The 25,204-nt window shown below is 43.6% G+C and overlaps 1 protein-coding gene across 1 annotated transcript in view; it reads right to left on the bottom strand.

Moving 5' to 3' along the window:
- Positions 1–25,204, bottom strand: part of Impg1 (interphotoreceptor matrix proteoglycan 1) — a 126,258-nt gene that overhangs the window by 23,921 nt on the left and 77,133 nt on the right. The window contains exons 11-13 of the mRNA XM_042687105.1: positions 24,986–25,062; positions 23,845–23,923; positions 2,465–3,354 (exon numbers count right to left, since the gene is read on the bottom strand). Coding sequence (XP_042543039.1) covers positions 2,465–3,354; positions 23,845–23,923; positions 24,986–25,062 — 1,046 coding nt within the window. The remainder of the gene's footprint in view (positions 1–2,464; positions 3,355–23,844; positions 23,924–24,985; positions 25,063–25,204) is intronic.

The following is a 25,204-nucleotide window of genomic DNA, read 5'->3' as shown; positions in this document are numbered from 1 at the left end:
GCCGCGGATTCCACTTCTCCTCACTTCCTACTATTCAAGACATCTATCTCAATTCTTTTTTTTTTAATTTTTATTGTTCTTATAGTGTTATGCTGCTACTGGGGTTTGAACTCAGGACTTGGGTGCTTTCTCTTAGTTTTTTCACTCTACTACTTTTTGGTGATCAATTGGAGATGAGAGTCTCATGAAGACTTTCTTGTTCAGGCTGGCTTCAAACCTCCATCCTCAGAGCTCAGTCTCCTGGGTAGCTGTGATTAAAGGTGTGAACCATGAGTTCCTGGCTCTTACTTTTATTTTTAGATTTCATGGGAGCCCAGAGCACTGCTACTCAGTGCCTATTTGCAATAATCATGGCTGAGTTTCTACCTTGTTATCAGTCCATTGAGATGGATGGCCAGATACTTCCTTATGAGGATTTGTAAGAACAGATGATTTTCTTTTTAAACCCAAGCCAATGAAATCGGCAAGAAATGCTAGGTTTAGTCACTGTGTGTGTGTATGTGTGTGTGGTATGTGTGCACATGTGCACACACGCACACATGTGCACTGGAACTGGGACTCGTGCTTGGCTTTTTCTGCTCAAGGCTGGCCCTCTATTGGAGATGAGTCTCATTGATTTTGCTACCTGGGCTGGCATGGAACCATGATCCTCAGATCTGAGCTTCCGGAGTATTAGAATTACAGATATGAGCCATTGGTGCCAGGCTACATTTAGTAATTTTGTTTTTTTAAAAAAAGTAAACAAAATATGTTGAGCAGACTGACCTAGGCTTGTATAAATAAATGGGAGTCTATGTAAGTGACCAGACCTATCAGATAAACAAGCTCTGTCAGTCTAGGCAGGCAATGAATGGGTCCTGGGCCAACTTGGCTGGAAATAGCTTCCTGGCCTTCATCCCCCTGGGGGACCATTGCGATGTAGGTCCACCCCCTTATCTGCAGTGTGTGGAGGGGAGAAAGTGGTTCTCAGAGGCTTCTCTCTAAACTGGAACTTAATGACTGGAAGGACCCTTAGGGCATTGTTCTGTGGCTGTCTCTACAGAGCCTCCGATCATCTCCAAGGTCATTCCCCAGAAATATTTGAATCCTAAGTGGTTTCTGCCTCATCCCCCATAGCCACAAGCAGCGAGGAAAGGCAAAGAGATCGAACAGGGATGATGGGATCACATATGCGCTGCGAAATAAATATGGCAATTCAACTTGGGGACTCAGGCAGAGCTCTGCAGCCTTCCCCAACGATAGGAATTTCTCACAGGCGATCTCAGCAAAGACCCAAACCCTTGCCGTCTCCGGAGAGGGTGCGTCCTGGGTGCTCAGCTGGTCTTGGCGGCCTTGAATTCAAGGAAAGCAAGAGGAAGGCCTGGTACCCGGGCCTCCATTTTGTGTTTGTCCTGGTTCTAAGCTGTTCATAGGATCACTTTACAGTTAATCACAGTGGGTTCCAGGAAAGACAGGATGGATCAGTAGTATCGTTATGACCAAGGACTGCTCTTTGCAGGCCAGATTAACCCCCACAGGGGACAATTACCAATAATGAGCAGCCGCACCTGGAGTCAGAGAAATCATCTCATGAGAACCAGATAGCGACCTTCAAATGCCCCCAGCGACCCCTTTCTCTGCCACCAGGGCAACCAGGCCACACTGCCAGCTTGCACTCCTAAATCAAGCAAACTGTGCCTTCTTTGAGTGCTCCTGTCTATACCCCAAAGAGGGCTGAAGAGGATCCAAAGTGCCATTTTCCCGGGCCTCATGGTCCTGTCCTCCTCCTCTCCCAACCTATTTCTTGCCTATCCCTTTCACGAAGTCTCATTTTGCTTCAGTTTTTCTGTTGGACTCAAGGATGGAAGTTGATGAGGTTTGCTGGCTTTCCAGTAACACATCTGGCCCAAGGATGAACCCACAAACTCCACACCCAGGGACCCCCAAGCACAGACAGGTAAGCTGAGAGCTGGTCCCCCCTTCCCCCCCCCCCCTTCCTCTCCAAGGGGGATTCCTCTAACCTGCATTGTACAAGACGATGAGTATCCCATGAGTATCCACGCCACAGACAGACAGACAGAGGGAGGGGAGTCAGAGGAGACCCATGCCACGCCACAGACAGAGAGACAGACAGACAGACAGCAGGAGGGGAGTCAGAGGATACCCATGCCATGCCACAGACAGAGAGACAGACAGAGAGACAGACAGACAGCGGGAGCGGAGTCAGAGGAGACCCATGCCATGCCACAGACAGAGAGACAGACAGACAGACAGACAGACAGCGGGAGCGGAGTCAGAGGAGACCCATGCCATGCTACAGACAGACAGACAGAAAGCAGAAGGGAAGTCAGGGGAGACCCACGCCACGCCACAGACAAACACAGACTGACAGACAGCGGGAGGGGAGTCAGAGGAGACCCACGCCACGCCACGCCACAGACAGACAGACAGCGGGAGGGGAGTCAGGAGACGCGTGTGCACGCACCAGCTGCGTGAAGCGCCGCTCCAGCGCGCGGTACTCGGGCGAGCTCCTGTCGGCCAGGTCCGGGGAGAAGGGCAGGTTGGCCACGCGCAGGCTGAAGAACACCACGAGCTCTGCGCCCCGGCCTGGGCCTGCGGTGCTGGGGCCTGCGGTGCTGGGGCCCGCGGTGAGGTGCGGCCACCCCGGGGCCGCGGACCGGTCCGCACCTTCGCGGTCTCCACGCGCGTCATGGCTCCTCGTGGGTGAGCCGCTGGCGTCCCAGGGCGCAGGTGCGGGCGAGGGCAGCGCAGACCCGGGGCCGGAGGCTGGAGAATCCGCGGGGAAGAGCGTGGGCCCTGGGCGTGCAGCGTCTGCGGGGAGAAGGCGCGAGGTAAGGGAAGGGGGAGTGCCCGAGGGCCAGGCCGCCCAGGGCGGAGGCGGGAGCCGTCCACGGAGGGGAGCTGTCCACGGAGGCGACCTGTCCACGGAGGGGACCCGTCCACGGAGGAGACCCGTCCACGGAGGAGACCCGTCCACGGAGGGGACCCGTCCATGGAGGGGACCCGTCCACGAAGGGGAGCCGTCCACGGAGGAGACCCGTCCACGGAGGAGACCCGTCCACGGAGGAGACCCGTCCACGGAGAACCCGTCCACGGAGGGGACCCATCCATAGAGAACCCGTCCACGGAGGAGACCCGTCCACGGAGGGGACCCGTCCACGGAGAACCCGTCCACGGAGGGGACCCGTCCACGGAGGAGACCCGTCCACAGAGGGGACCCGTCCACGGAGAACCCGTCCACGGAGGAGACCCGTCCACGGAGGAGACCCGTCCACGGAAGAGGCTCCGCGGCCAGCGCATCGCGTCCAGTTTTCCCAAAGAAGAGAAAAGAAGAACCAGCTGCGGTTACCGGTGCTGGTGCGGATGGCCCCGGTCATTTCAACCCTGGGATCGCAGAACAGAGAAGTCGATGCTGGACAGGGAGGAAGGGTCCAAAAGTAGGGAGACCAAGAGTGGGGGTGTTTCTCACTCCATTCAGGCCCACCTTTGACCCCACCCCCTGAATTTGCCAATCCGGTAACAGAAACTAACCACGGACACAGAATGGAACAGAAATTTATGCCCAGGCAAGGAGCTGCACGATTTGAGCTCTGAATTTTCATTCACTTTCTAAGAATCCAAACTTGTATTTTATGCATCTGATTTGTGTGTGTGTGTGTGTGAGAGAGAGAGAGACTGAGAGACAGAGACAGAGAGACAGAGAGAGACAGAGAGAGAGACAAAGAGAGAAATTGTGTCTTGGGCTTGAACTCAGTGCCTGGGTGCTTTTGTTCCAGGCTAGAGCTCTACCATCTGAGCCATGGCTCCACTTCTGACGATTGTTTGGAGTTGAGTCTCATGGACTTTCCTGCAATCCACAGATCTCAGCCTCCTGAGCAGTGAGGATTACAGGTGTGAGCCACCGATGCCTAGATGCACCTGAATTCTTTTGGAATTAATGGTCACATCTTCCTGGACTTACTACTTAAATTTAATCATGCTTTTTCAAAGCTGCATTATTGATTAAGTAATTTGTAATTTGCAAAATTGCAAAATGACATTGACAGGGTAAAGATGTGTTACATGTAATTATATATAATATATATTATATGTTATATAATATATAATTATGTTACATATATACTTACATACTTATGTAATTATACATTAATACATATATTACTAAATGTATACTATACAACACTATACAATAATATACTATATGTATACTGTATGCACTGTAATATATTAATATATTATTTATCAATGTATATATTTCTTCTATATAATTTGAACTTTGTATTGATCAACTTGCTAAATATTTGATCATATGAAAACCTTTTCCAGTGTTAGATTATTATACTCTTTGCATTACTTTTGTAGATGACTGCACATTTGAACTATTGTACTCCCTCATGTTTTCTGTACAAAATTAAAATCAGTAAGTACGTGTACGTTAAGACAGTGGTGCCATGAAATTTTCTGATAAAGAAGATTGATGGGTTATTAACATTTTCCAATAAGCCTAGATCCAGAGCCGCTGATGATATTGAAGGCAGTGGATGTTGGAGGCAGGGGCCGGGGTGGGGAGCGGTGTTTTGTAATTACTTCAGTGGCATTTTGGCAAATATGTGCAGAAGCTTTATTGAAATCGAAATGCTAAGTATGAATGCATTGGCATGAAGATAGCATCTTTGGACTTGCAGTCAGCTAATTCATTACAGCACAAATCAGCAAGTTGGAAGCTTCAGGTGATAAACAGCTCTGAAGGGTAGAATTGTTTTAGTTTTATTACTTTGTTAAAGTGAAACCAGACTATTGAGGTTCTGTCCAGATTTTAGATTTCACCTTATTTTTGCACCCACCTGCAGAGAGTGCTAAGATGTGTGTGTCCAAACCTCAAGATGTCCTTCCAGAAGGCCAGGGCTCACGCCTGTCATTCTAGCTACTCAGCAGGCTGAGATCTAAGGCCAGCCTAAGAAGCAAATTCCATGAGACTCTTATTTCAAATTAGCTAGCAAAAAAAGCCAGAGATAGACTTTGCACCATGGGAAATGCATTGGAATCCAGGCTCTTCTGCTGGGATCCTGATGCTGGTACCATGACAGAGAAGGAGAAAATCTGAAGCAAGAAGCCCAGCGATGGATGTCTTCATTCTGTTCCCAGGCCAGCGGCTCATTACTCAGGGATTAAAACTGTCCTCTGTACTGTGTCAGCGGTCAATTTCTAGCCTTCTTCTGTGGCATCTTAATGTTAAGCCTTCAGAGCCACAACAAACCTCACCAAGGGATTTCCCTGACAGAGCAATTAACTATTTAAATGTAAGGTTGTTGGATAAAACAGACTTGACATGCATCATTGTTAAAAATTACATTTTAAATGGAATTCAAATTTAGTGGAACATCATGTTTTTAAAATTTAATGTAATTTGTTGCAGAACCTAGCAGTTCTATTTAAATGTGATTTCAGAAAATTTTTCTTCTTCCTTCTCTTCTCCTCTTCTCCTCCTCCTCTTCCTCCTCTTCCTGTTCAATATCAAAATTACTAAGGCAATATAGTCAATCCTTTGGGGGGCACTCTTATTTGTGCAGTTATTGGGGCTTGAACTCAAGGCCTTGTGCTCTTGTTTAGCATTTTCTGCTCAAGCCTTGAGCTCTACCATTTGAGTCACACCTCCAGTGTGATCCTCATATCTCTGCTTCCTGAGTATATAGGATTGCAAGTACGAGCCAACAGCACCCACATAAAGTAGTTTGGTTTTTTTTTTTTTTTTTGTTGGTCATGGGGCTTGACCTCTGGGCCTGGGCGCTGTCCCTCAGCTCTTCAGCTCAAGGCGAGTGCTCTACCACTTGAGCTACAGCGCCACTTCTGGTTTTCTGGTGGCTTATTGGAGATAGGAGTCTCACGGTCTCTCCTGCCCGGGCTGGCTTTGAACCGCGATCCTCAGATCTCAGCCTCCTGAGTAGCTAGGATTACAGGCGTGAGCCATTGGTGCCTGGCCACATAAAGTAGTTTTTAAGCACAGATTTTCAAAGCATTTCTCCAAGGTAGTCTTTCTTGGTGACTATTTACCCAAAATAAGGGTGCATTCCAAGAAATCAGAAGAGACACTAAATAAAGTAGGGAAAATTCTAGGAAGATGGTGAGTGGATTTCTTATGGAGACAGATAACTCAGGTATAAAAGTCAACTAAGGCTAAGTTTATCTCAAGAGATAAGAATAGGTCATTTATCTAATAGAACACAAGGCCACACTAAAGCAATCCATGTCATGACAACATTGTTTACCATAGCCAACATGGGGAATCAACCCAGATGCCCCTCAGTTGATGAATGGATCAAGAAAAGGTGGTGTATACACACAATGGAATTCTACTCATCTACAGGAACGAATGATATTGTATCACTTTTAAGGAAATGGGAATACTTGGAAAAAATTACCTGAAGTAAATCAGACCTAGAGAAACATAGGCTGCATGGTCTCCCTCATCTGTGGTAACTAGAATGTGCCTATAAATCTACAAGTAAGCACACTGGATGGTAAGAGAAAAAAAATACCCTGGGTCATGATAAATTATACAGGTCTCTAAGCATTCACATAGTGAGACCAAGGGAGGATATTCTTAGGAGAGGATAACAGTGGCTCAATAACTATGTGCATATGACCATATAAAATAGTATTTATCAAAATGAGCGCTAAGAGATGGGGTTTTTTTCTTTGTTGCTGTTTTTGTTTTTATTTCCCTTTGTCTTGTTTGTTCATTGATCTGTCTTTAGGAAGGTAAAGGGAAGCCCAGAAATGGTGGAACGAAGGGTGAACAAATGTAGCAGACCCTCACTAGACACTGTGTTGAAAATGAACTATACAACTCATGGGAATAGGCCAGAAAAAGTGGGAGAATGAGGGAAGGGCTGACACTGTTAAAAAAGAATGCTACTCATTACCTGACTTATGCAACTGTAAGCCCTCAGCACATCACCTTTACAATAACAATAAATTAATTTTAAAAAGAGACAAGGATATAAAATGCTTGTGTTATCAGGTCCTCTGACACTGTGCTAATGTTTTAAATTTTTTCTTATAATTTTATTAAGCTATAACTAGAGAAAGCAAAAATCATGTGCCAAATATTTTAACATAATGAAATGACTGAAGGATACATTCAACAGAATAAGAGGAAGCCAGAGACAGAGGTGTTAGAGAAAACAAACCAGAAGAAAAGCAAGGGAATTTTAGGGATGATAGTGAAGAGAAAAGTTTGGGAGAACTGTAGTCCAGAGAGAAAGAGTAAGAGGTTTGTAAAAATGGAAATTATAAGTTACTGATGTGGAAAGACATGCTAGAAATTGCAGTGGAGAGTTTGGGTAGAATGTAGCAGTAAGTACAAAAACAAATGAACAAAATGGATGAAATTTAAAAATATTCAAAGGAAACATTAACTTTAGGAAACCAGAAAGGAAACCAAACAAGTAAGTCATCTGTGAATCTGTAATCTGAACTTGGTCAACTGCTTTAAACAAATAAGCAGCAATCAGGGTTGACTGATTAAGAAAAATTGGCTAAATTTTGGTAGACATGCTGAATTTTGGGGCAATTTTGTTTTTCCTTGTTCTTATTCCCTCCTCTCTAGCTCAGTGGTAGACAGGCTCTCAGGGGGCAGCCTAGGCCTCCTTAGCAAAGAATTGTTTGTTTGTTTTGATCTGTCTCCTGACTGCCTGGCAGACAAAGTCAAAGACAGGCCTTTATCTCTCCTAACTAGGAACTCTAGGGAGGAGGCTGATGTGGCTGTCCAGGAGAGTTTGCTGGGAACCCACAAAACTTCTTGCCACTACACCAGGCCGTGAAGAACAGCTGGGGAGGAATCCATAGACCAACCAGAAAGACAGGGTGGGAAGGCTGGAGAAGGAGATCCCCTGGGAACCAGCCTTTCCAAGACTTGGAGCCAGTTCTGAGAAGAATTCTACCCCCTCCCCAGGGCTGTCTGAGTTCTCAGGAGAGATTCCAGAAGGACCTAAGTTCTCTTTCCTCTTGGCCCCAAACTCAGGCCCCCAGCAAAAACATACATGCAAACACATAGAGGATCCCATGCATGATACGGCCCACCTAGCTAAACCCTGGTATTGGTGGGCGTGAGGTACTATGGTGAAATCACTCTGAGCAGTGGACGGGCAGTGTGAGGAGGAAGCACATCAGGAAGTGAAAGTATGTCTGGAGTGGGTGTGGGTAGTGCTGGGAGGGGGCAGGTGAACTGAGAGGGGTAAGAGATCCAACGGAGTGGGGATAATCTATGTGTGAAAGTGGGACAAAGAAAGTGGACGAGACTAGGAAGGAGGGGCTGATTCTGACCAATGCATTGTATTGATAAATGGACATGTTAAAGCAAACACTCTCCTACAACTAATCAATGCTAAGGAGAACAGAAGCAAAACCACCCAGGCTTCTGCCAAAGCAGGGAATGAAGCTTGAAGTTGCAGGGGGGAGAGTACTTTATAATTACAGGTTTCTTTTGGGGGTGATGCAAGGCTTCTGGAATTAGTAGGGAGGATGTACAACATTGACTATACTAAAAAATGACTAAAAAATGACTAATATGGTCAGGTGCTGGTGGCTCACACCTGTAATCTAGCTACTCAGAACACTGAGATCTGAGGACTGTGGTTCCAAGTCAGCGAAGGGAAATAAAGTCCATGAGATTTTTATCTCCAATTAACCAGCAAAAAGCCTGAAGTGGAAGTGTGGCTCAAGTGGTAGAGCACCAGCCTATCCTGAGTTCAAGCTCCTGTGCTGGCACAAAGACAAAAAAAACACGTGAAAACAACTAAAATGATAGAATAATTTATCTCAGTAAAGAGAAATATACTCTATGACATTTCTATATAACATCCAGCCCAGTTGAACCAGGGTGTTTACTGTGATAGTCTAGACCCAGAATAATAGCGTCTCGGTCTTTCCTCTCCCCTTCTGCCCCCACTCCAACAGCTGGCAACCAAGAATCTGTTTTCCATTTTTACAAGTTTTTCATTTTAAATATCACAAACATGGAATAATATAGCATTAGCTAATTTAGTTTAATTTCCTAAAATTCATCAAATTGTTCTATGTATCATTATTTTGTTATATATATATTACATATGATATATGATACAAGTATATAATATAAATCAATCCTACTATATATGATACTTGTGTGTGTGTGTGTGTGTGTGTATGTGTGCCAGTCCTGAGGCTTGGGCAGTTTTTTTTTTTCTCAAGGCTAGCTTTTTTGGGTTTATTGGAGATGAGAGTCTCACAGACTTTCCTACCCAGCTAGCTTTGAACTATGATTCTCAGATCTTAGCCCCTGAGTAGCTAAGATTACAAGTGTGACCTACCAGTTTCTGGCTAGTTTGCTTCTTTTTATTGCAGAGTAGCATTTACACGATATAGTCAAGGCTCAGAAGCTCTAGTCATTCACCCACAGAAGGGCATTTGGGTCATTTTTAATATGTTTGGAGCTGTGGTGAACACAGTTGCTGTGAGCATCCTCCTGCAATGTTTTGTACTAACACAAGTTTCCTTTCTCTACAATAAATGGCTTGAAACATTTCAGCCTTCCTGGCTGTTGTGTGTTAGTCTTTGGGAAACACAAGACTATGGGTGGGGCTCAGTGAATAGATGATCGATTATCTAACAAGTGTGAGGCCCTGAGTTCAAGCCCCAGCACCTCCCATAATCCTTCCCCCACAAAAGGAAAGAAACTCTGACGATAAGGCTCAGCAAGCACCGGCCTTGTGATTTTCAGGGCATTGTGGGATAAGAAAAGTTCTTCCTGGTGTGACAGTGACGGAAGCTTTGTGTTGGACCCTCAGCCTTCATCCATCATCCCACAAGACTACAATGGGTTTCTTTGAAGTCATTTGGTTTCTACTTCTTTATTCTCTTTTGCTAGTAAGAACTCAGGTCAATAAGAGCTACACAAATATTTACATTTAATACCTAAATCTAGTGAAGTCCACGTGGATAATTCTGATTCAAAATTGATTCAATGGAAGGCAATTTTTTTTTCAACTTTAGGCATTCACTTTATACCTTGAAAGAAAGGCATCATCACACAAGCACACTGAAGTTCCTTTAGAAACATTCTTCCATTTGACATTTACAACGCTTTTTATATCAATGAATGTCATTTTGGAAAAATAAATGACATTTTTCTACTGTGCATCTAAAGAACTTGTGAAAAAGAAAATGCATGTTGAAATGCATGGCTGAATTTCTAAGTTGTTTTCATTCCAAGCTGGTTAATAACCTTCTTAGCTGGGCACTGGTGGCTCACTGTAATCCTAACTACTCAGGAGGCTGAGATCTGAAGACTGCAGTTTGAAGTCAGCCAGGAAAGAAAGAAAGAAAGTTCATATAACCTTTATCTCCAATAGAACACCAAAAAAAAAAGCCCAGTGGAGCTGTAGTTCAAGTAGTAGAGCACCCATCTATAGCTTACCCATCTATAGCTCTATCTATCTTTCTATCTATCTATCTATCTATCTATCTATCTATCTATCTATCTATCTATCTATCTATCTATCTATCTATCTATGCCTCTCTCTCTCTGAATCTGTCTGCTGAGCTACCTTCCAGTCCTGTAAACATGTGTTTTGAACATATTACTCTAGTAGGTCAGAGTTGAGCTAGGGAGAACCGTTTTGGGCACAGATTTGAAAAAAGATAAAAGACAGGGTCCAAGCTTCTGCTTCTAAGAGATAGTTTGGAAGCATGAACTTTTTTTCAGAATACCTTCGGAGCTCCAAGGGGAATGATTTCCCACTCAAGCTTCTGAGGATCACTCAGCTCCAAGTGATCTCCGAAATGCACTTGATCTTCCTTTGGAGCATCAGATGACTATTTAATTTCATGTCCTTGATTCTGACAAGGCTACATAAACTGGTATTTGAGGCTGGGTGCAGGTGGCTTGCACCTTTCTTCTTAGCTATTCAAGAGCCTGGAACTAGGGGATCTCGGTTCAAACCAGTCCAGAAGCCAGCCTGGGCAGAAAAGTCAGCAAGAGTCCATCTCTAAAATAATCAGGAAAAAGCCCAGCTGGAGGTGTGGCTCAAGTGGTAGAATCATACACTAGCAATCAGGCTGACAGAACTTGAGACTAAGTTAAAAAAATTCCACAGGACATGTTGGCAGCAGTGGTGTGTGGGTGAAGGCATAATAGATCTGCTGAGCCTGACATGTAAGGGATGTAAGCACAAGGAACTCTGGCTGGGCGCTGTTGCCTCCTATGGGTAATCCTAGCTACGCAGGAGGCTGAGATCTGACCATTACTGTGTGAAGCCATTGTCATGGTCAGAAAGACAGTGAAACTGACTCATCTCCAGTTAACCAGCAAGAAGCCAGAAGCAGAGGCATGGCTCAAGTGGTAGAGTTGCTTGAGTAGAAAAGATAGATGCCATCCATCTCTCACCTGTATTGAAGAATGCCCTAAAGATGCCTAGCTTTCTGAACAAGTAGCCTTTTTCTTTTAGTGTGTTAGCTATGGTTTGAAGACAAAATATTATGTTGAAGGGGTTTACATTTTGCATTAGGACTGCATAAACCAAGGACTTTAATAGTGCCTACTAACACCCCCCCCCCCACAAATAAAATCTGGGAATATTCACAAATTGAAAATCCTATGCCATTACTACAATCATCCACTATCACCCATCTCTAAATTTAATTCCTCCCTCCCTCCCTCCCTCCCTCCCTCCTTCCTTCCTTCCTTCCTTCCTCCCTTCCTCCCTTCCTTCCTTCTTCCTTCCTTCCTTCCATAGAGAATGCCCCTGAGCCAGAGGAAAGCAAGAGAATGGACAGGAGTTGATACAGAAAGAGTGAAAGAGTGTGTTAGGTTAGGTGTAGAAGCTTTCTGGTTGGGTCTGGCCCACATGGAGGAGGCACTGAGCAGAAGAGGTAGACAATTGCTCTCTTCTTCCCTCTGTGTGCCAAGTGATGTCTGCGGCCATGACCTTGTCTCTCCTGTGACTTCTCCAGACAGGTGTCACAGGTCATCAACTTCCTTCAGGTGAGCTGGTCTGGACTCAGGCAATACTCTCTGCTTTCTTACCTTTGGCTCTTTGCTGATGGGTAGAGAAATCACCTGCTTATTTATTTGGTGCTGGTACTGGGACTTGAATTCACTGTCTCTTAGCCTTTCTTTCAGGGCTAGTGCTTTACCACTATGAGCCAAAGCTCCACTTCTAGCCTTCTGGTGGTCAATTGGAGATAACAGTTTCATGGACTTTCCTGCCAGCCTGGCTTTGAACCATAATCCTCAGATCTCAGCCTTCCAAGTAGTTAGGATTACAGGTGTGAGCCCCCAGCACCCAACCGATCTGTAGAATCTTAAAGTAACTCTTTTTCCTCTTTGGCTTCTCTACTCCTTCACCATTGGAGCACCACGTTCTGTACACTGGCTTCTTTATTGTGGTAGTCATTTGAGCCACTGAAGTTGGAGGTACTGGACCATTTTTACTTAGGAAAACTGGGTGCTAAGGAAGGAACTGACCACCAAAAGGGGATTTGAAAAAAAGTCAGGCCAGGCATGGGAGAGGTGGTGTGGGAAGCAGCCAGGAGCCCAGCTTGCAGAGCTGAGATGGGTGAGGAGGCAGAGGAAGTAGGGTCACCTGTTAATTCAGGCATGAGCCAGCATTTTCCAGGTGGTGAGATCAGAATTCAGTCTTAAATAGAATGTTTGAGTCATTAGGAGAAAAGAAAAGCTAATTCCAGAACCTCGCTGCAAACTATTTAGACGTCAGTGAATACTTGAAAAATGAATACACTTCTCATTTAAAATAATGCTTTCATGACTTTTTTTTTCTTGTTTTATTTTTGGTGCTAATTGTGGGGCTTGAACTCAGGGCTTAGGCTTTTCTATGGTATATTGGGGATAAGTCTCTCAGATTTATCTGTCCTGGCTGGCTTTGAACTTCCATCCTCAAATCTCAGCCTCCTGAATCAAAGACCTTGAACTCAAAGCAGACACTCTGAAAACATTACAGGATGGAATAGGAGAAACCCTGGGTCTCCTCGGCTCAGGCCGAAATTTTCTGAATAGAGACCCGGAAACACAACAAATCAAAGAAAGGTTGGACAAATGGGATTGTATAAGGTTGCAGAGCTTCTGCAGGGCAAATGACATAGCTAGCAAGATCAATAGAAAGCCCACGGATTGGGAGAAGATCTTTACTAGCCATACAACGGACAAGGGTCTCATATCTAAAATATACTTGGAACTCAAAAAATTAAACCACCCAACAACAAATCCTCAAAGAAACAACTGCCCAATAAGTAAGTGGGCGAAAGACCTAAAGAGAAGCTTCTCTGAAGAAGAAAGAAGGATGGCCAATAGACACATAAAGAAATGTTCAACATCCCTAGCCATAAAAGAAATGCAAATCAAAACAACATTGAGATATCACCTCACTCCAGTTAGAACGGCAAAAATCAAGAACTCTAACAACAACAGATGCTGGAGGGGATGTGGACAGAGAGGAACCTTACTTCATTGTTGGTGGGAATGTAAACTTGTTCAACCACTTTGGAAAGCAGTATGGAGGTTCCTCAAAAGACTCCATATAGAGCTCCCCAATGACCCAGCAATCCCACTTTTGGGCATTTACCCAAATGACCACAAACAAGTCCACACTAAAGCTACCAGCACAACTATGTTTATTGCAGCATTATTTACCATAGCTAAGATATGGAACCAACCCAGATGCCCCTCAGTAGATGAATGGATCAAGAAGATGTGGTATATATACACAATGGAATTCTATGCCTCCATCAGAAAGAAGGACATTGCCCCATTTGTTAGGAAATGGAAAGGCTTGGAAAAAATTATATTAAGTGAAGTAAGCCAGGCCCAAAGAAACATAGGTCCCATGGTTTCCCTTATTTGCAATATCTAGTATAGGTATGAGTCAAGCGGAAAAAGTCAGAGAATGTGATGTTAGGAAAATGAACCCTCAAATATGTATTTTAATGTTTTTGTTTCTTTCATGCATGTGTTTCTAACGCATTTATAATATTATTTCTTTGTTGCTTTGTATGTCCCTCCCCGACAGTGTAACCCCCGCTTTCACTATATTTGATGTCAGTATAACATGTGGAGGAGACGGGGACAAACAAGTCGTTTAAGGATTCAGGTGGACCTGTTGCAACAATGAGAAGTACAAAATGTCATGTCAAAACCAGCTTTACAATGTCGGTGGGGGGGGGGAGGGGGGGTATGATTGGGTGGGGGGGAGGGGGGAGGCTGGGAAGGGAGGTGAAGGGTAAACAAAGGAGGAGGCTGCAATGCTTGGTAAGAAATGTATGCATTTTCCTGCCCATGTAATTGTAACCCCTCTGTACAGTATGTTCTCAATTAAAATAAAATAAAATTAAAAAAAAAAAATCTCAGCCTCCTGAGTAGCTAAGATTACAGGCGTGAGCCTCAGCACTGAGATTGGCATTTTTCCATTGTGAGTTTGCACACTGATGTTAATGTTCTGCTGTTTTGAAATACTGCACGTAAAATATTCTGTGAAGTACGGAATTTTAGGCTGTCCTTGAACTTTTGTCCCCAAGTCTAGGGTTTTACTCCCAGCACTCTAGTCCTGGTTCTGTCACACAGAATGCGGACATTAGAGGAAGAGAGAGCCAGCATCTGTACAGCAATTCTCAGCAGGAAGATTCTATGGAGTGGAGAAAAAATAATAGCCCATTGTGCACTGCGGTGGGGGAGGGGGGATTCAGGATTATTGTAATACAGTCTGAGGGAAAAAAGAGGTCTGTCAAATCCTGTACAAATTGGTCTTGAATTGGTGGTAAGGTTATTGAAGGCTTAGACAGAGATAGAGCTCTGTATAAAGAGATCTTATTGCTGATCATGAGTTTGCAGAGAAAGTTGGAAATTAGGAAAATGGCCTTAGAATACAAGAGAATGATGCTTGTAATACAACTTGTTTTTGTCAAGAAAAAAACTTCTCCAGAATGAGGGCTGAAAGACACCATTATAGGAATATTGCTAGGAAAAAAATGCCTGAAATGTCAAATTGAATTTCTTGTCCAGCCTGTGACTCACAAAAAGAAAAAAAAAGAAAGCAGGAAAAGTTAACGATGAGGAGAGAAGGTGAGAGTGTTCAGGAGAGAAAGGAATGGAAAAGACATTAGTTTATAGGTGGGAAATGCAAACTTCCAAACCAAAGAAGTCAAGTCAGGAGAAGTTGAGAGAACTAACAAAACAGAAATTTCACATCTAATAAAACAATGGGATCAAATTCTTTTAGAAATGAGACTACTAAAATATATAATGAACATAATGAATCTCAGGAAAAATTTCTCAAAATCACACACACACTCACACACACTCACACACACATACTCACTCACAGGCACCTACCTGCTGTAGGTCTGGAGTGGATGAACATCCTTTCACACTGCTTTCCTAAGGGAATGCCTAGGGGGCAGCCTGGGCTTCCTTCCCAGAAGCCCTTGGGTCTCAGGGTCAACATGTCCACCCAGCATGGTTGTCTTGCTCAGTACTCTCAGTACTGCTGGACTTTCAGAGTCTCTCTCATGTAACTTCTCTTCTTCTGCCTGTCTTGAGTATTTTTCAACTGGGTATCAAGGACTTACACCTATAACCCCAGCTACTCAGTGAAGCTGAGATCTGACTGTTGTGGTTCAAAGCCAGGCAGGGAAACTTATGAGACTTTTATCTCCAACTGAACAGCAAAAAAGCAGGAAGTAGAGGTGTGGCTCAAGTGGTAGAACACCAGTTTTGAGTGGAAAAAAGCCAAGTGAAAACATGAATCTCTGAGTTCAAGTCCCAGTACTGGCACACAGACAGACAGACAGACAGACAGACAGACAGACAGACAGACAGACAGACAGACACACACAGATCATCTTGTAGCTAGAGGTGTGGCTCAAGTGGGAGAGTATCTACCTAGCAAGAGTGAGGCCCTGAGTTCCATACCACCAAAGAAATTACTGAAAATTTACTGTTTACATTAAATATATGTGCAATTGTTTTAAAAAAGTAAAGTCAACATGTACTTATTCAAACTAAGCTTATCTATGTATATATATTCTCATTCAAAATAATCTTATATATGTATGTATCATATAGCATTTAGCATATATATTATATTATGTATATATATAGTCAAATATTAATTTACCCCTCTCTAAATGCTTGCAATTTGCTCTCTATAAACAAAGATTGGCAAGCTTAATGCTGACATCAGATGACATTTAGTAAGCATTTTATTAAAGTCCTGTGGATTAGTGCTTGTTTTAACATTTCCAAGAGCACAAAGCCCCCTCATGAGCTCTGGCGAGGATAGTGCTTATCCTGACAGCTCTGAGGATGTACCAGCCAGCAATGGAGAGCTGTTACTTTTCTTCCCCATTTGTTGCCAAGGAAGATAAAGAGAGGCAGAAGGTACCCAAATCCTATCATCTTTTGGTTTACTCAGTGGTCAAAACATGGCAAATTCTCCCTGAGATGACTGAAATCATCATTTAAACAGAGAGTCCATTTTCCTGACATTTGTGTTTTTTTAAGGTCGGGTGGATGACGTGGCCTGTCACTTTAAGCAGAAGTGTACAACAGTTCTAGAAGGTTGCTGGTTGCCCAAGGACCTTCCTCCTCTACAGAAACACCACTGCAGGCATCGTGCAATCTACTGGTACTTGTAGAAATGCAGTTTCTCCCCTTCCTTCTCTGTCTCTTTTTCCTCTTCCTTCTCTTCTTCCTATCCTTCTTCTTATCAGTGATACTGGGGTTTCAACTCAGGGCCTTGTGTTTGCTAAGCAGGTGCTCTACCACTTGAGCCATACCTTTTTTCTTGCTTTAGTTACTTTCCGGATAGGGTCTTGTGTATTTGAGAGATCCGGCTGGCCTCAAACCCTGATCCTCTAATCCCTGTCTCTCCCAAGTAGTTGGGGTGAGCATGTGCCAGTCACTGTGCTTTGCAAAACCTACTCCTCTGATTAAAATTCAGATTTCTGGGATGGGTACTTCTGTGACACTCCAGCGGGACCCATGAGACAGGTCTTCCTGATGGTCCCACAGGGGCAATGTCAACGTGTGCTTCCACTCTAGCCTCCAACTATAGGTGCCATCAGCAGCTGCACTCTGCAGAAATGTGCAAAGAGGGCAGGAATAGTGGCCTTCCCCTTGATTCTCATGTTTCTTCCTGTCAGCCAATAAGAGGAACACAAGGCAGAAATTCTGTGTGTGTGTGTGTGTGTGTGTGTGTGTGTGTGTGTGTGTGTGTGTCTTGGGGCTTGAATTCAGGGCCTGAGTGCTGATCCTTAGCTTTTTCACTCAAGCATGGTACTCTGCCACTTGAGCCACAGTTCCACTTCCAGCTTTTTTTGCTGATTAATTGGAGATGAGAGTCTCATGGCCTTCCCTGCTAGGGTTGGCTTTGAACTGCAGTCCTTTGATCTCAGCCTCCTGAGTAGTTTAGATTACAGGCATCAGCAACCTCACCCAGCCTCCCCCCTGTGTTTCTTATTATAAATATGCTGCCCATGACCTCATTTCCTGCAGAGGCTCCGCCTGCAAATGCACTCATCACCTTCAGGCTTCAAAGTAAAAATATTGGCAGGATGCAAAACAGTCTTCAACGACAGTGACATATTTTCTCCAGCATTTCTACCCCTCCCCAATGTTGTCTTAATCTCTCTTCCTTCAGTTCTACAGTAACCTTTCTTTTTCTTCGGAAAATGTTCTACATGTAACATCTGAATGATACGTTTTTTAAGGTTTCTGTTAAAATAGCCATAATGGCTTAATCTTGAAATGCATTTAAGGGTTTATTCATGCAGAGCCTTTCTCCTTGTCATTAGAGCTGTTTACCACGAAGCAATGATCCAGTCCATGAAGCTCCACAGTCTACCCTAATGGCAGCAGTGCCTCTAAGTGGAAAGGGAAGGGAAGGGGGAGGAAAGGGCCTCCAGCCATTTGCAAAGAGGCTGCAGAGCTGGGGATGGGTGTGTTGAATTGGGCATGGAGATATAGCACCTCTTGTAGTTTGGCCAGGTAGGTTGCTGGGGGACTGCTGGCTTTGGATGCCAGGGACTCTCTCGCATCGAGATAGCATTAGGAAGACAAAAACTCAACTCTTGGGGAGAGATTGCAGCTGCTATACCCAAAGCGAAAAATACCCAGACACCTCAAACTAAATGAAATAGCAACCAAACATCCAGAGCAAGACTAAATGATCGAATTGCCAGATGCTGATGGCTCCTGCCTGTCATCCCAGCTACTCAGGAGGCTGAGATCTGAGGACCATGGTTCAACGTCAAACTGGGCAGGAAAGTCTGTGAGACTCTTATCTCCAATGAACCACCGGAAAACTGGAAGTGGAGGTATGGCTCAACGTGGTAGAGCACTAGCCCTGAGCAGAAAAGTTTAGAGACAGCACCAGGCCCTGAGTTCAAGCCCCATGATCGACCAAAAAGAAATAGACTTGTCAAACCGAACACTGGCTCAGGATCTGTACGAGAAGAAAGTAGCTCTGTTGAAGTGATCATGGCCACAATATCCTAACCAGCATTGTGAAGAGAATTGGAAGGTGTGGGAGTTTTTCTGTTTTTCAATTTAATTTCCAGTATTTAGTGACCTATTGTTTTTCCTGTCAAATACTGGCTAGATGGTGTGTACGTGTGAGCCCCAAGATCAGAGGAGGAGACAAAGGGGCCAGGAAAGGTTGGCACCTCTGCCTATGTGCTCACCAGGCACTCGAGCAACCACAACAGATAATGGGAAGGCGTTTTGTGGCAGCCCAGGGCTAAGGCCAAGTTCACCGCAGAAACCCACCCACAGCTGCTACTGCTGCCCCAGTGGGCTCTGCATACAAGGGCTCTACAGCTCAGCCTACTCTCCCTCTTCTCTCCCTCCCTCTCTCCTTCCTTCCCTCCCTTCCCCCTACTTTTGATCCTTCCTTCCTTTTTTCTTTTTTTCCCTTCCTACCTTCCTTCCCTTTTACCTTCTATCTTTTTCCTCCCTTCCTCCTTCCTTCTTCCATTTTCCTCCATCCCTTTTTTCTTTTCTTCCTCTTTCCCTCTTTCCTTCCTTCCCTCCTTTCTCTTTTATCTCCTTCCTTCCTTTTTCTCCCCTCCCTCCTCCTCCCTTCCTCCTTCCCTTCCTCCCTCCCTCCCTCCCTTCCTTCCTTTCTTCCTTCCTTCCTTCCTTCCTACCTTCCTTCCTTCCTCCCTCCCTGTCTACCTCCCTCCCTCCCTCCCTCCCTCCCTCCCTCCCTCCTTCCCTCCCTCCCTCTTTTCATTCCTGACAAGGTCACTACATCGCCCAGCCGGCAGGCCTAGTGCTCCTTGCCTCCACTTCCCCACTGGAGCTCACAGCATTAACATTAGCTAGCATTAGCTGTTTTTGGTTTCCTTCTCTTTTCCTCTGCACTTCCTCATGCCCTCACACTGGGTTTCCTTTGGTCATATCTTCCATATGCACTCCTTGAGTGCAGAACCCAAAGCAGGAGAAGCATGGGTGTATCTGCAGGAGAGTCATGAGGTGTGTCTGTCTGCACGACACTCTGCAATTCCTGGTATCTAACAGGCACCATGTCCGGACCTGAAAGCACAGCTTTGGGGGACACAGAACTAAGGCTTATTCCTCCATGGTCTATGGAGACAGGAAGAGATTTCTTGAATCTTCAGAGCCTCACTATTCCTAACATAAGGAGGAAGGAAGATAGAGGAGCCTCAAGGTGACAGGAAGCTGCCTAGAGTTCCAGAAAAATGTAGTGTGTGTGTGTGTGTGTGTGTATCTTCGTGGAGGAAGATGCAATTTCTTACTACAATTGTGCAGATCCGTTCCTCCTGTAGATTTTGATGGATTTGCCTCAGACACACGTGACCAGTTCAATCAAACACTGCAAAGACAACCAGCCCCTACCGCTAAGCAGGTAAGGCCCATCCACTCCACCTGCGGGGACTGGGCAGTGGAGGGCGCTGTTCCTGAGGAGAGGCGAAGAACACGGAATTGGGCAGGAAGATGGAGAACCATAGCTCAGGAGAGAGTCAGAATGTGGGTGTTCTTAAAAAATACCCCTCAGATGGACAGAGCACTGGATTCCCTCAACGGAAAGCCCAAAGGACTGCATGCCTAGTTCAATCTAAGAGAACCAAATTGGAGAGTTTGGAGAATTTCAACTTTGTGTGTGTGTGTGTGTGTGTGTGTGTGTGTGTGTGTGTGCCAACTGGGGTTTGAACTCAGTACTTTGTGCTGTCTTCAGCTTTTTTTTTCTTTCTCAAGGCTAGTGCTCTACCACTTGGGCCATACCTTTACTGGTGGATTTTTGCTGGTGAAGTGCAGATAAGAGTCCGACAGACTTTTCTACTCAGGCTGGCTTCAAATCTGAATCCTCAGATCTCAGCCTCCAATGTAACTATGGTGATGGGTGTTGTCATAGCACTCTCTTTGGACAAAAGGAGGATGACATTTGCTAAAAAAATGCCGAACTTTGCCCAAGTGGGGAGAAAGTGTGGGGAGCTGTTTGGAGATGAGAAGAGGGAATGCTCAGGAGCCCAGCCTCCAGGCATTACTTGCTAGATACCGATGACACAGATCAGCCTACGTGAGGACAGCGGTGACAGAGTTATGAAATCGTAATCATATGCCAGACATATGATTCCCTGGGAATGGGAAAAACGGGAATAAAAACATGATTTTAATTTAAGTATGCAGTCTGGGAGAGATCCCAGACACACTCAACCATAATTTCAGTGCTGTGTGGCAAATGCTTGATGGCAGTATATATGATTTTTCTGTCCTCTTCTTTTCATCGTGGGACCCGAGAACAGATGGTATTCATGACTCATGGATCTGTGGCAGGTTGACTGGACCTGACAGCATGGATTGGAGGCCTCGGGCTGGAAGAATGGAAAGGCATTCCAGGCAGGAAGGGAAAATACTTTGCACAAGGGAAAAGGAAAGACAGTAGGTGCCATATTTTGATAAAGGTGCCTGGTGTGAGCAGTTTATAGCCAAATGCTACTTCTCTACTATTGCTTGGACCTTGGGCTTCTTAGAGAAGATTAAAAAGAGAAGTAGATTCTCTTCATTAGCGCTGACGTTCATGGAGCCAGAATAGGTCACCTTTGTTCGTTCTCTCCTCTCATCCACACACATCATTCCCGACTTAGTTATCCATCAAGTAGGTGGTAGATACTGCAATGAATGAGACAGACCACCGTCCCTGACCTCACAAAACCTTAATATCTGGGTTCTGTTTTGAGTTCATTCAACTTAGCTATTCTCACTGATTTCTTCTGATGAAGTCAAAGACTGAGAAGGGATGGAGAATAATTAGAAATGTGCTAATTTCAACACATTACTCAGGGAATAAAAAGGGTAATAGAAGAATAGCTCTGTCTACAGTTTACTTCACTTAACTGGGCTTGAATTCAGGGCTGGGTACTGTTCCTTGGAGGTTTTGCTCAAGATTGGCACTCTACCCTTTGAGCCCTACTTCCTCTTCTGGCTTTTGGATGGTTAATTGGAGAGGAGAGTCTCAAGAACTTTCCTGCCCTAGGCTGGTTTTGAACTGGGATCCTCAGATCTTAAACACTTGAGTAGCTACATAGTCATGGAAAACTGGCACCTGGCTACGATAGCAAATTATTAAGAGACCTGGATTATGTTCTAAATTGTACAGTTTAGAAATTAAAAATGTGTAATTTGGGAGGGAAATGCTGAAGAGCTGCTTTTGATAGGTCAGATGATCATTCTTAGTGAAGAAAACCAGAGTCCTATCTCTTCCTATACACATCAAAAGCAAACCAAGCCACATGAAATTCTTGCCCCAATGATTTGATACTATTTTTGATTGAATTTGATGCATCTTGTATGGAGGACAGAATGTTGAGTTTCCTTTCTAACTCTCATTTTTATGAAATACAAGTGATCTTAATATAATGGGCTGTGCAAGCAAGAACGACTTGGGATCAATTGCTCTAAAAATATTCCTAATAGAGGACTTCATAATTCTATTCAACATGCCAGTACACTTGGTTTTCTAGAGGCATATTTTGCAAGTCCTTTATCTCAGAGAATTACCTATTAAATTAAACTGCTTAGACTAAAAAATTTCTATGAGCGTTTTACTGAAACTTTAATGACTGGGTAGGCGTTTGGTGACACTAACCTTAGAGATTTTTCTAGGCTAAAATTATCTTAGTAATATCCTGCAGCAGAGTTTTGGAGCCCAGGGTTTCATTTGACTGAAGAAGAGAGAGAGAGCGAGCCAGAATTGATTTGCAGGAAGGAAGTCACAGACTTGTCCAGAACATTCTTCTCTTTGGGTTTGCCCATGTATAAGTGGCACATTTTGCTCTTAGGAATGTTGCCTACTTTGAATTTCCATTTCTCTTTCATTAAGATATGCCATTTATCTCCCCATCTGCACTGATTTAGGAAGCAGATGAATCTGCCCTTAATTACCAACACAGACTATTTGCATTCTTGGCCTATGTTACCAAATATATCTCTCCTTGCTGAACACTAACCAAAATCTCAGTTGAGAGAGAGAATTTTTTACTTGTACAGCTTTGGTTTAAAGTTGCCCTATGAAACCACTCCTCTAGTTATTCTAATTATTCTAAAAGCAGTCCTTGAACAGGGAAGACTGTCAGAACAGAGCTCTTGAGCATCATGGGTGTGTTGGCATCTGTGCTCTTTCTCTACTGAGAACCAGGACGGAAATCCTGACACTGGCTTGGTCCACTGTGGAGGTGGAGCCAGATTCATCACCACCCAGACCAACTACTGAATGAGGATCCGAAGGAGAAAGTTTTCTCCCAAGTAATTTCTCTCTATAAGCATTCAGATCTAAAATTTCATCATTGATTATATTTCCTTTCTAGGAGCTCTGAGCTAAACCACTGAAACATGTCTCTTTAGAATATGATTTCCTCCACAGTCTTCTGATTTCCTACAAAAATGATTAAGGTAAAACTTATGCAACATAAAATCAACCATTTAAAATAAACCATGTAAAGCCATTCAATAGGTTTTAGTACATAAAGTTGTGCCATCACTATTAATAACTAGATTTTTCAATTTCACCATGAGTCATCTTAGTTTTGTCTTTTCCTTTGATTCTTTTTTAAAAACAATTATTATTATTTTTTAAATTTGTGTTGATACTAGGGCTTGAACTCAGGACCTGGGCATTAATGTTTTTGCTCGAGGCTGGCTCTCTACCACTGAAACCACATCTCCACTTCTGGCTTTTTTGGTGGGTAATTGGAGATCAGAGTCTCACAGACTTTCCTGGCTAGACTGGCTTTGATCCTCAGACCTCAGATCTCAACCTCCTGAGTAACTAGAATTTATGGATGTAAGCCACCAGTGCTTTGTTTTGTTTTGATTCTTTTTTATGGTTGGTTGGGGCCTGAACTTTGGGCCTGGGCGCTGTCCCTCAACTCTTTAGCCCAAGGCTAGCGCTCTACCACTTAAGCCACAGTGCCACTTCTGGCATTTTCTGCTAATGTGGTACTGAGGAATCAAACCCAGGGCCTCATGTATGCAAGGCAAGCACTCTACCACTGAGCCACCTTCCCAGTCCTGTTTTGATTCTTTGAAATGAAACCTTATTATGTTACACACATGCATACAAAGTATCATAATTAAAAAAATAAAGTAAGGTTTTAGTGAACACATTAGAAAAATCTAAAAGAAGCTCAAGTGCAAGAGCTCAAGGAAGAGTAATCACCAAATAGATGAATCCAAGGGTTATTTTGTGGAAGCTAGTTGAAGAAGTTTCAAGAAGGGAGTGGTCAGCAAGAGCCCCAGACCAGAAATGTCACACAGAGGCAGAACAAACTCACCCGGCAGGCCAGGTCCTTCCCTGTGCTCTGTCTCCTGCCTGGGTTCACCAAAAGGAAGTGTTGAACTCAAAGTCACATTCTGAAGATAGAAGTTAGGAGGACAGATATTGAGAGAGACATTCTTTGAACTTGAGAAGGCTTATCTTTCCTGTCCTTTAATATTGCTATTTAAATTTCAGCATATCATTTTGGACTTAGGAGTTTTTACTGTAGAAGAAGGTTCTGATTTAAAAATTCTGTCCTCAAGGACAATATGTAGCAGCACATGATCCAAGCTTCTAGGTTAACTCACTTTGTCTGACTAGACACTTGAAATACTTGAAAATGAGTCAATCACATTTCATTTCTTTTGAGTTCTTTCATTTCAAGCGGGACACAACTTAGTCTACACTTCCATTGCTGACCACTAAAATGAGAACTTTGAGCAGACGTTAAATGCATGTAGCTTTCAATGAAATATAAAAATACAAGGAAAAACTGGGAGAGAGGGAGGAAAAAGATGATATTGTCCAAAAGGACATGTACTCCTTGCCTGACTTATGCAACTGTAACCCCTCTGTTTTTAGCATTTTCAAAAAAAATGTAAAAATAACTACTGAATTATCACTTTTACTCTTTAAGACATTCATTTACATTTGCCATATTCCACAAATAAATATGTAGTTAAGATCTTTAGAATTAAAAATAAATTTACAGAATAAATTTTCAAATATTTTTTGTATCTGTATAATACTGAAGGTATGTGTATCTATTTATATAAAAGTCAAAATTAAGATCAAAATTAAAATGAGTCAAAATTAAATAATATGTCCTGGTTTATTCTTTTGAGTTTATAAGATGTGTTTGTGTAATCAACTCCAGGGCGCAGCCTCATTTTAATTGAAACAAAGATCTAACCAAATTTGAGGAATCTTTGAACTTTAGGATATTTGAAATGTATTTGAATTCCATTTTATTAGTACAGTTACTGAAAGTGGGTTGACCAAGTATATTTTTGCAAAAACAGAGAAGCATTGTAATTGGCTTGGCAAAAGGGATTTTTCTCTCTAGTTAGTCAATAAACTGACTTTTGTTGCTGTTGTCGGAAATGTTTGAAGCATTGCTCCTCTTTGAACAAAAGAAGGACAACAAATTCACCTACCTGGGTGATACTGGCTGGAGTGGTAGGCAGTCCTGACTGGGTATCGGGTTCAGAGACTGGAGATGACACCATCACTTCTGTGGGTGAAAAACACACAAGGTTTGGGTATTTATCCTTTTTTTTTCTTTTATGATTGGGGCAATGAAAATAATAAAGTGGAAAAATGTGGCAATAGCCAATTTTTAAAGAATTCTACAAGTAATCATTAAAAAAATTGGG

This window comes from Dipodomys spectabilis, unplaced genomic scaffold (genome assembly GCF_019054845.1).
Source record: "Dipodomys spectabilis isolate Male_0828 unplaced genomic scaffold, ASM1905484v1 ptg000102l, whole genome shotgun sequence".
In the NCBI taxonomy this organism is placed as follows: Eukaryota; Metazoa; Chordata; class Mammalia; order Rodentia; family Heteromyidae; genus Dipodomys; species Dipodomys spectabilis.
This window is presented reverse-complemented; position numbering and strand designations above follow the sequence as displayed.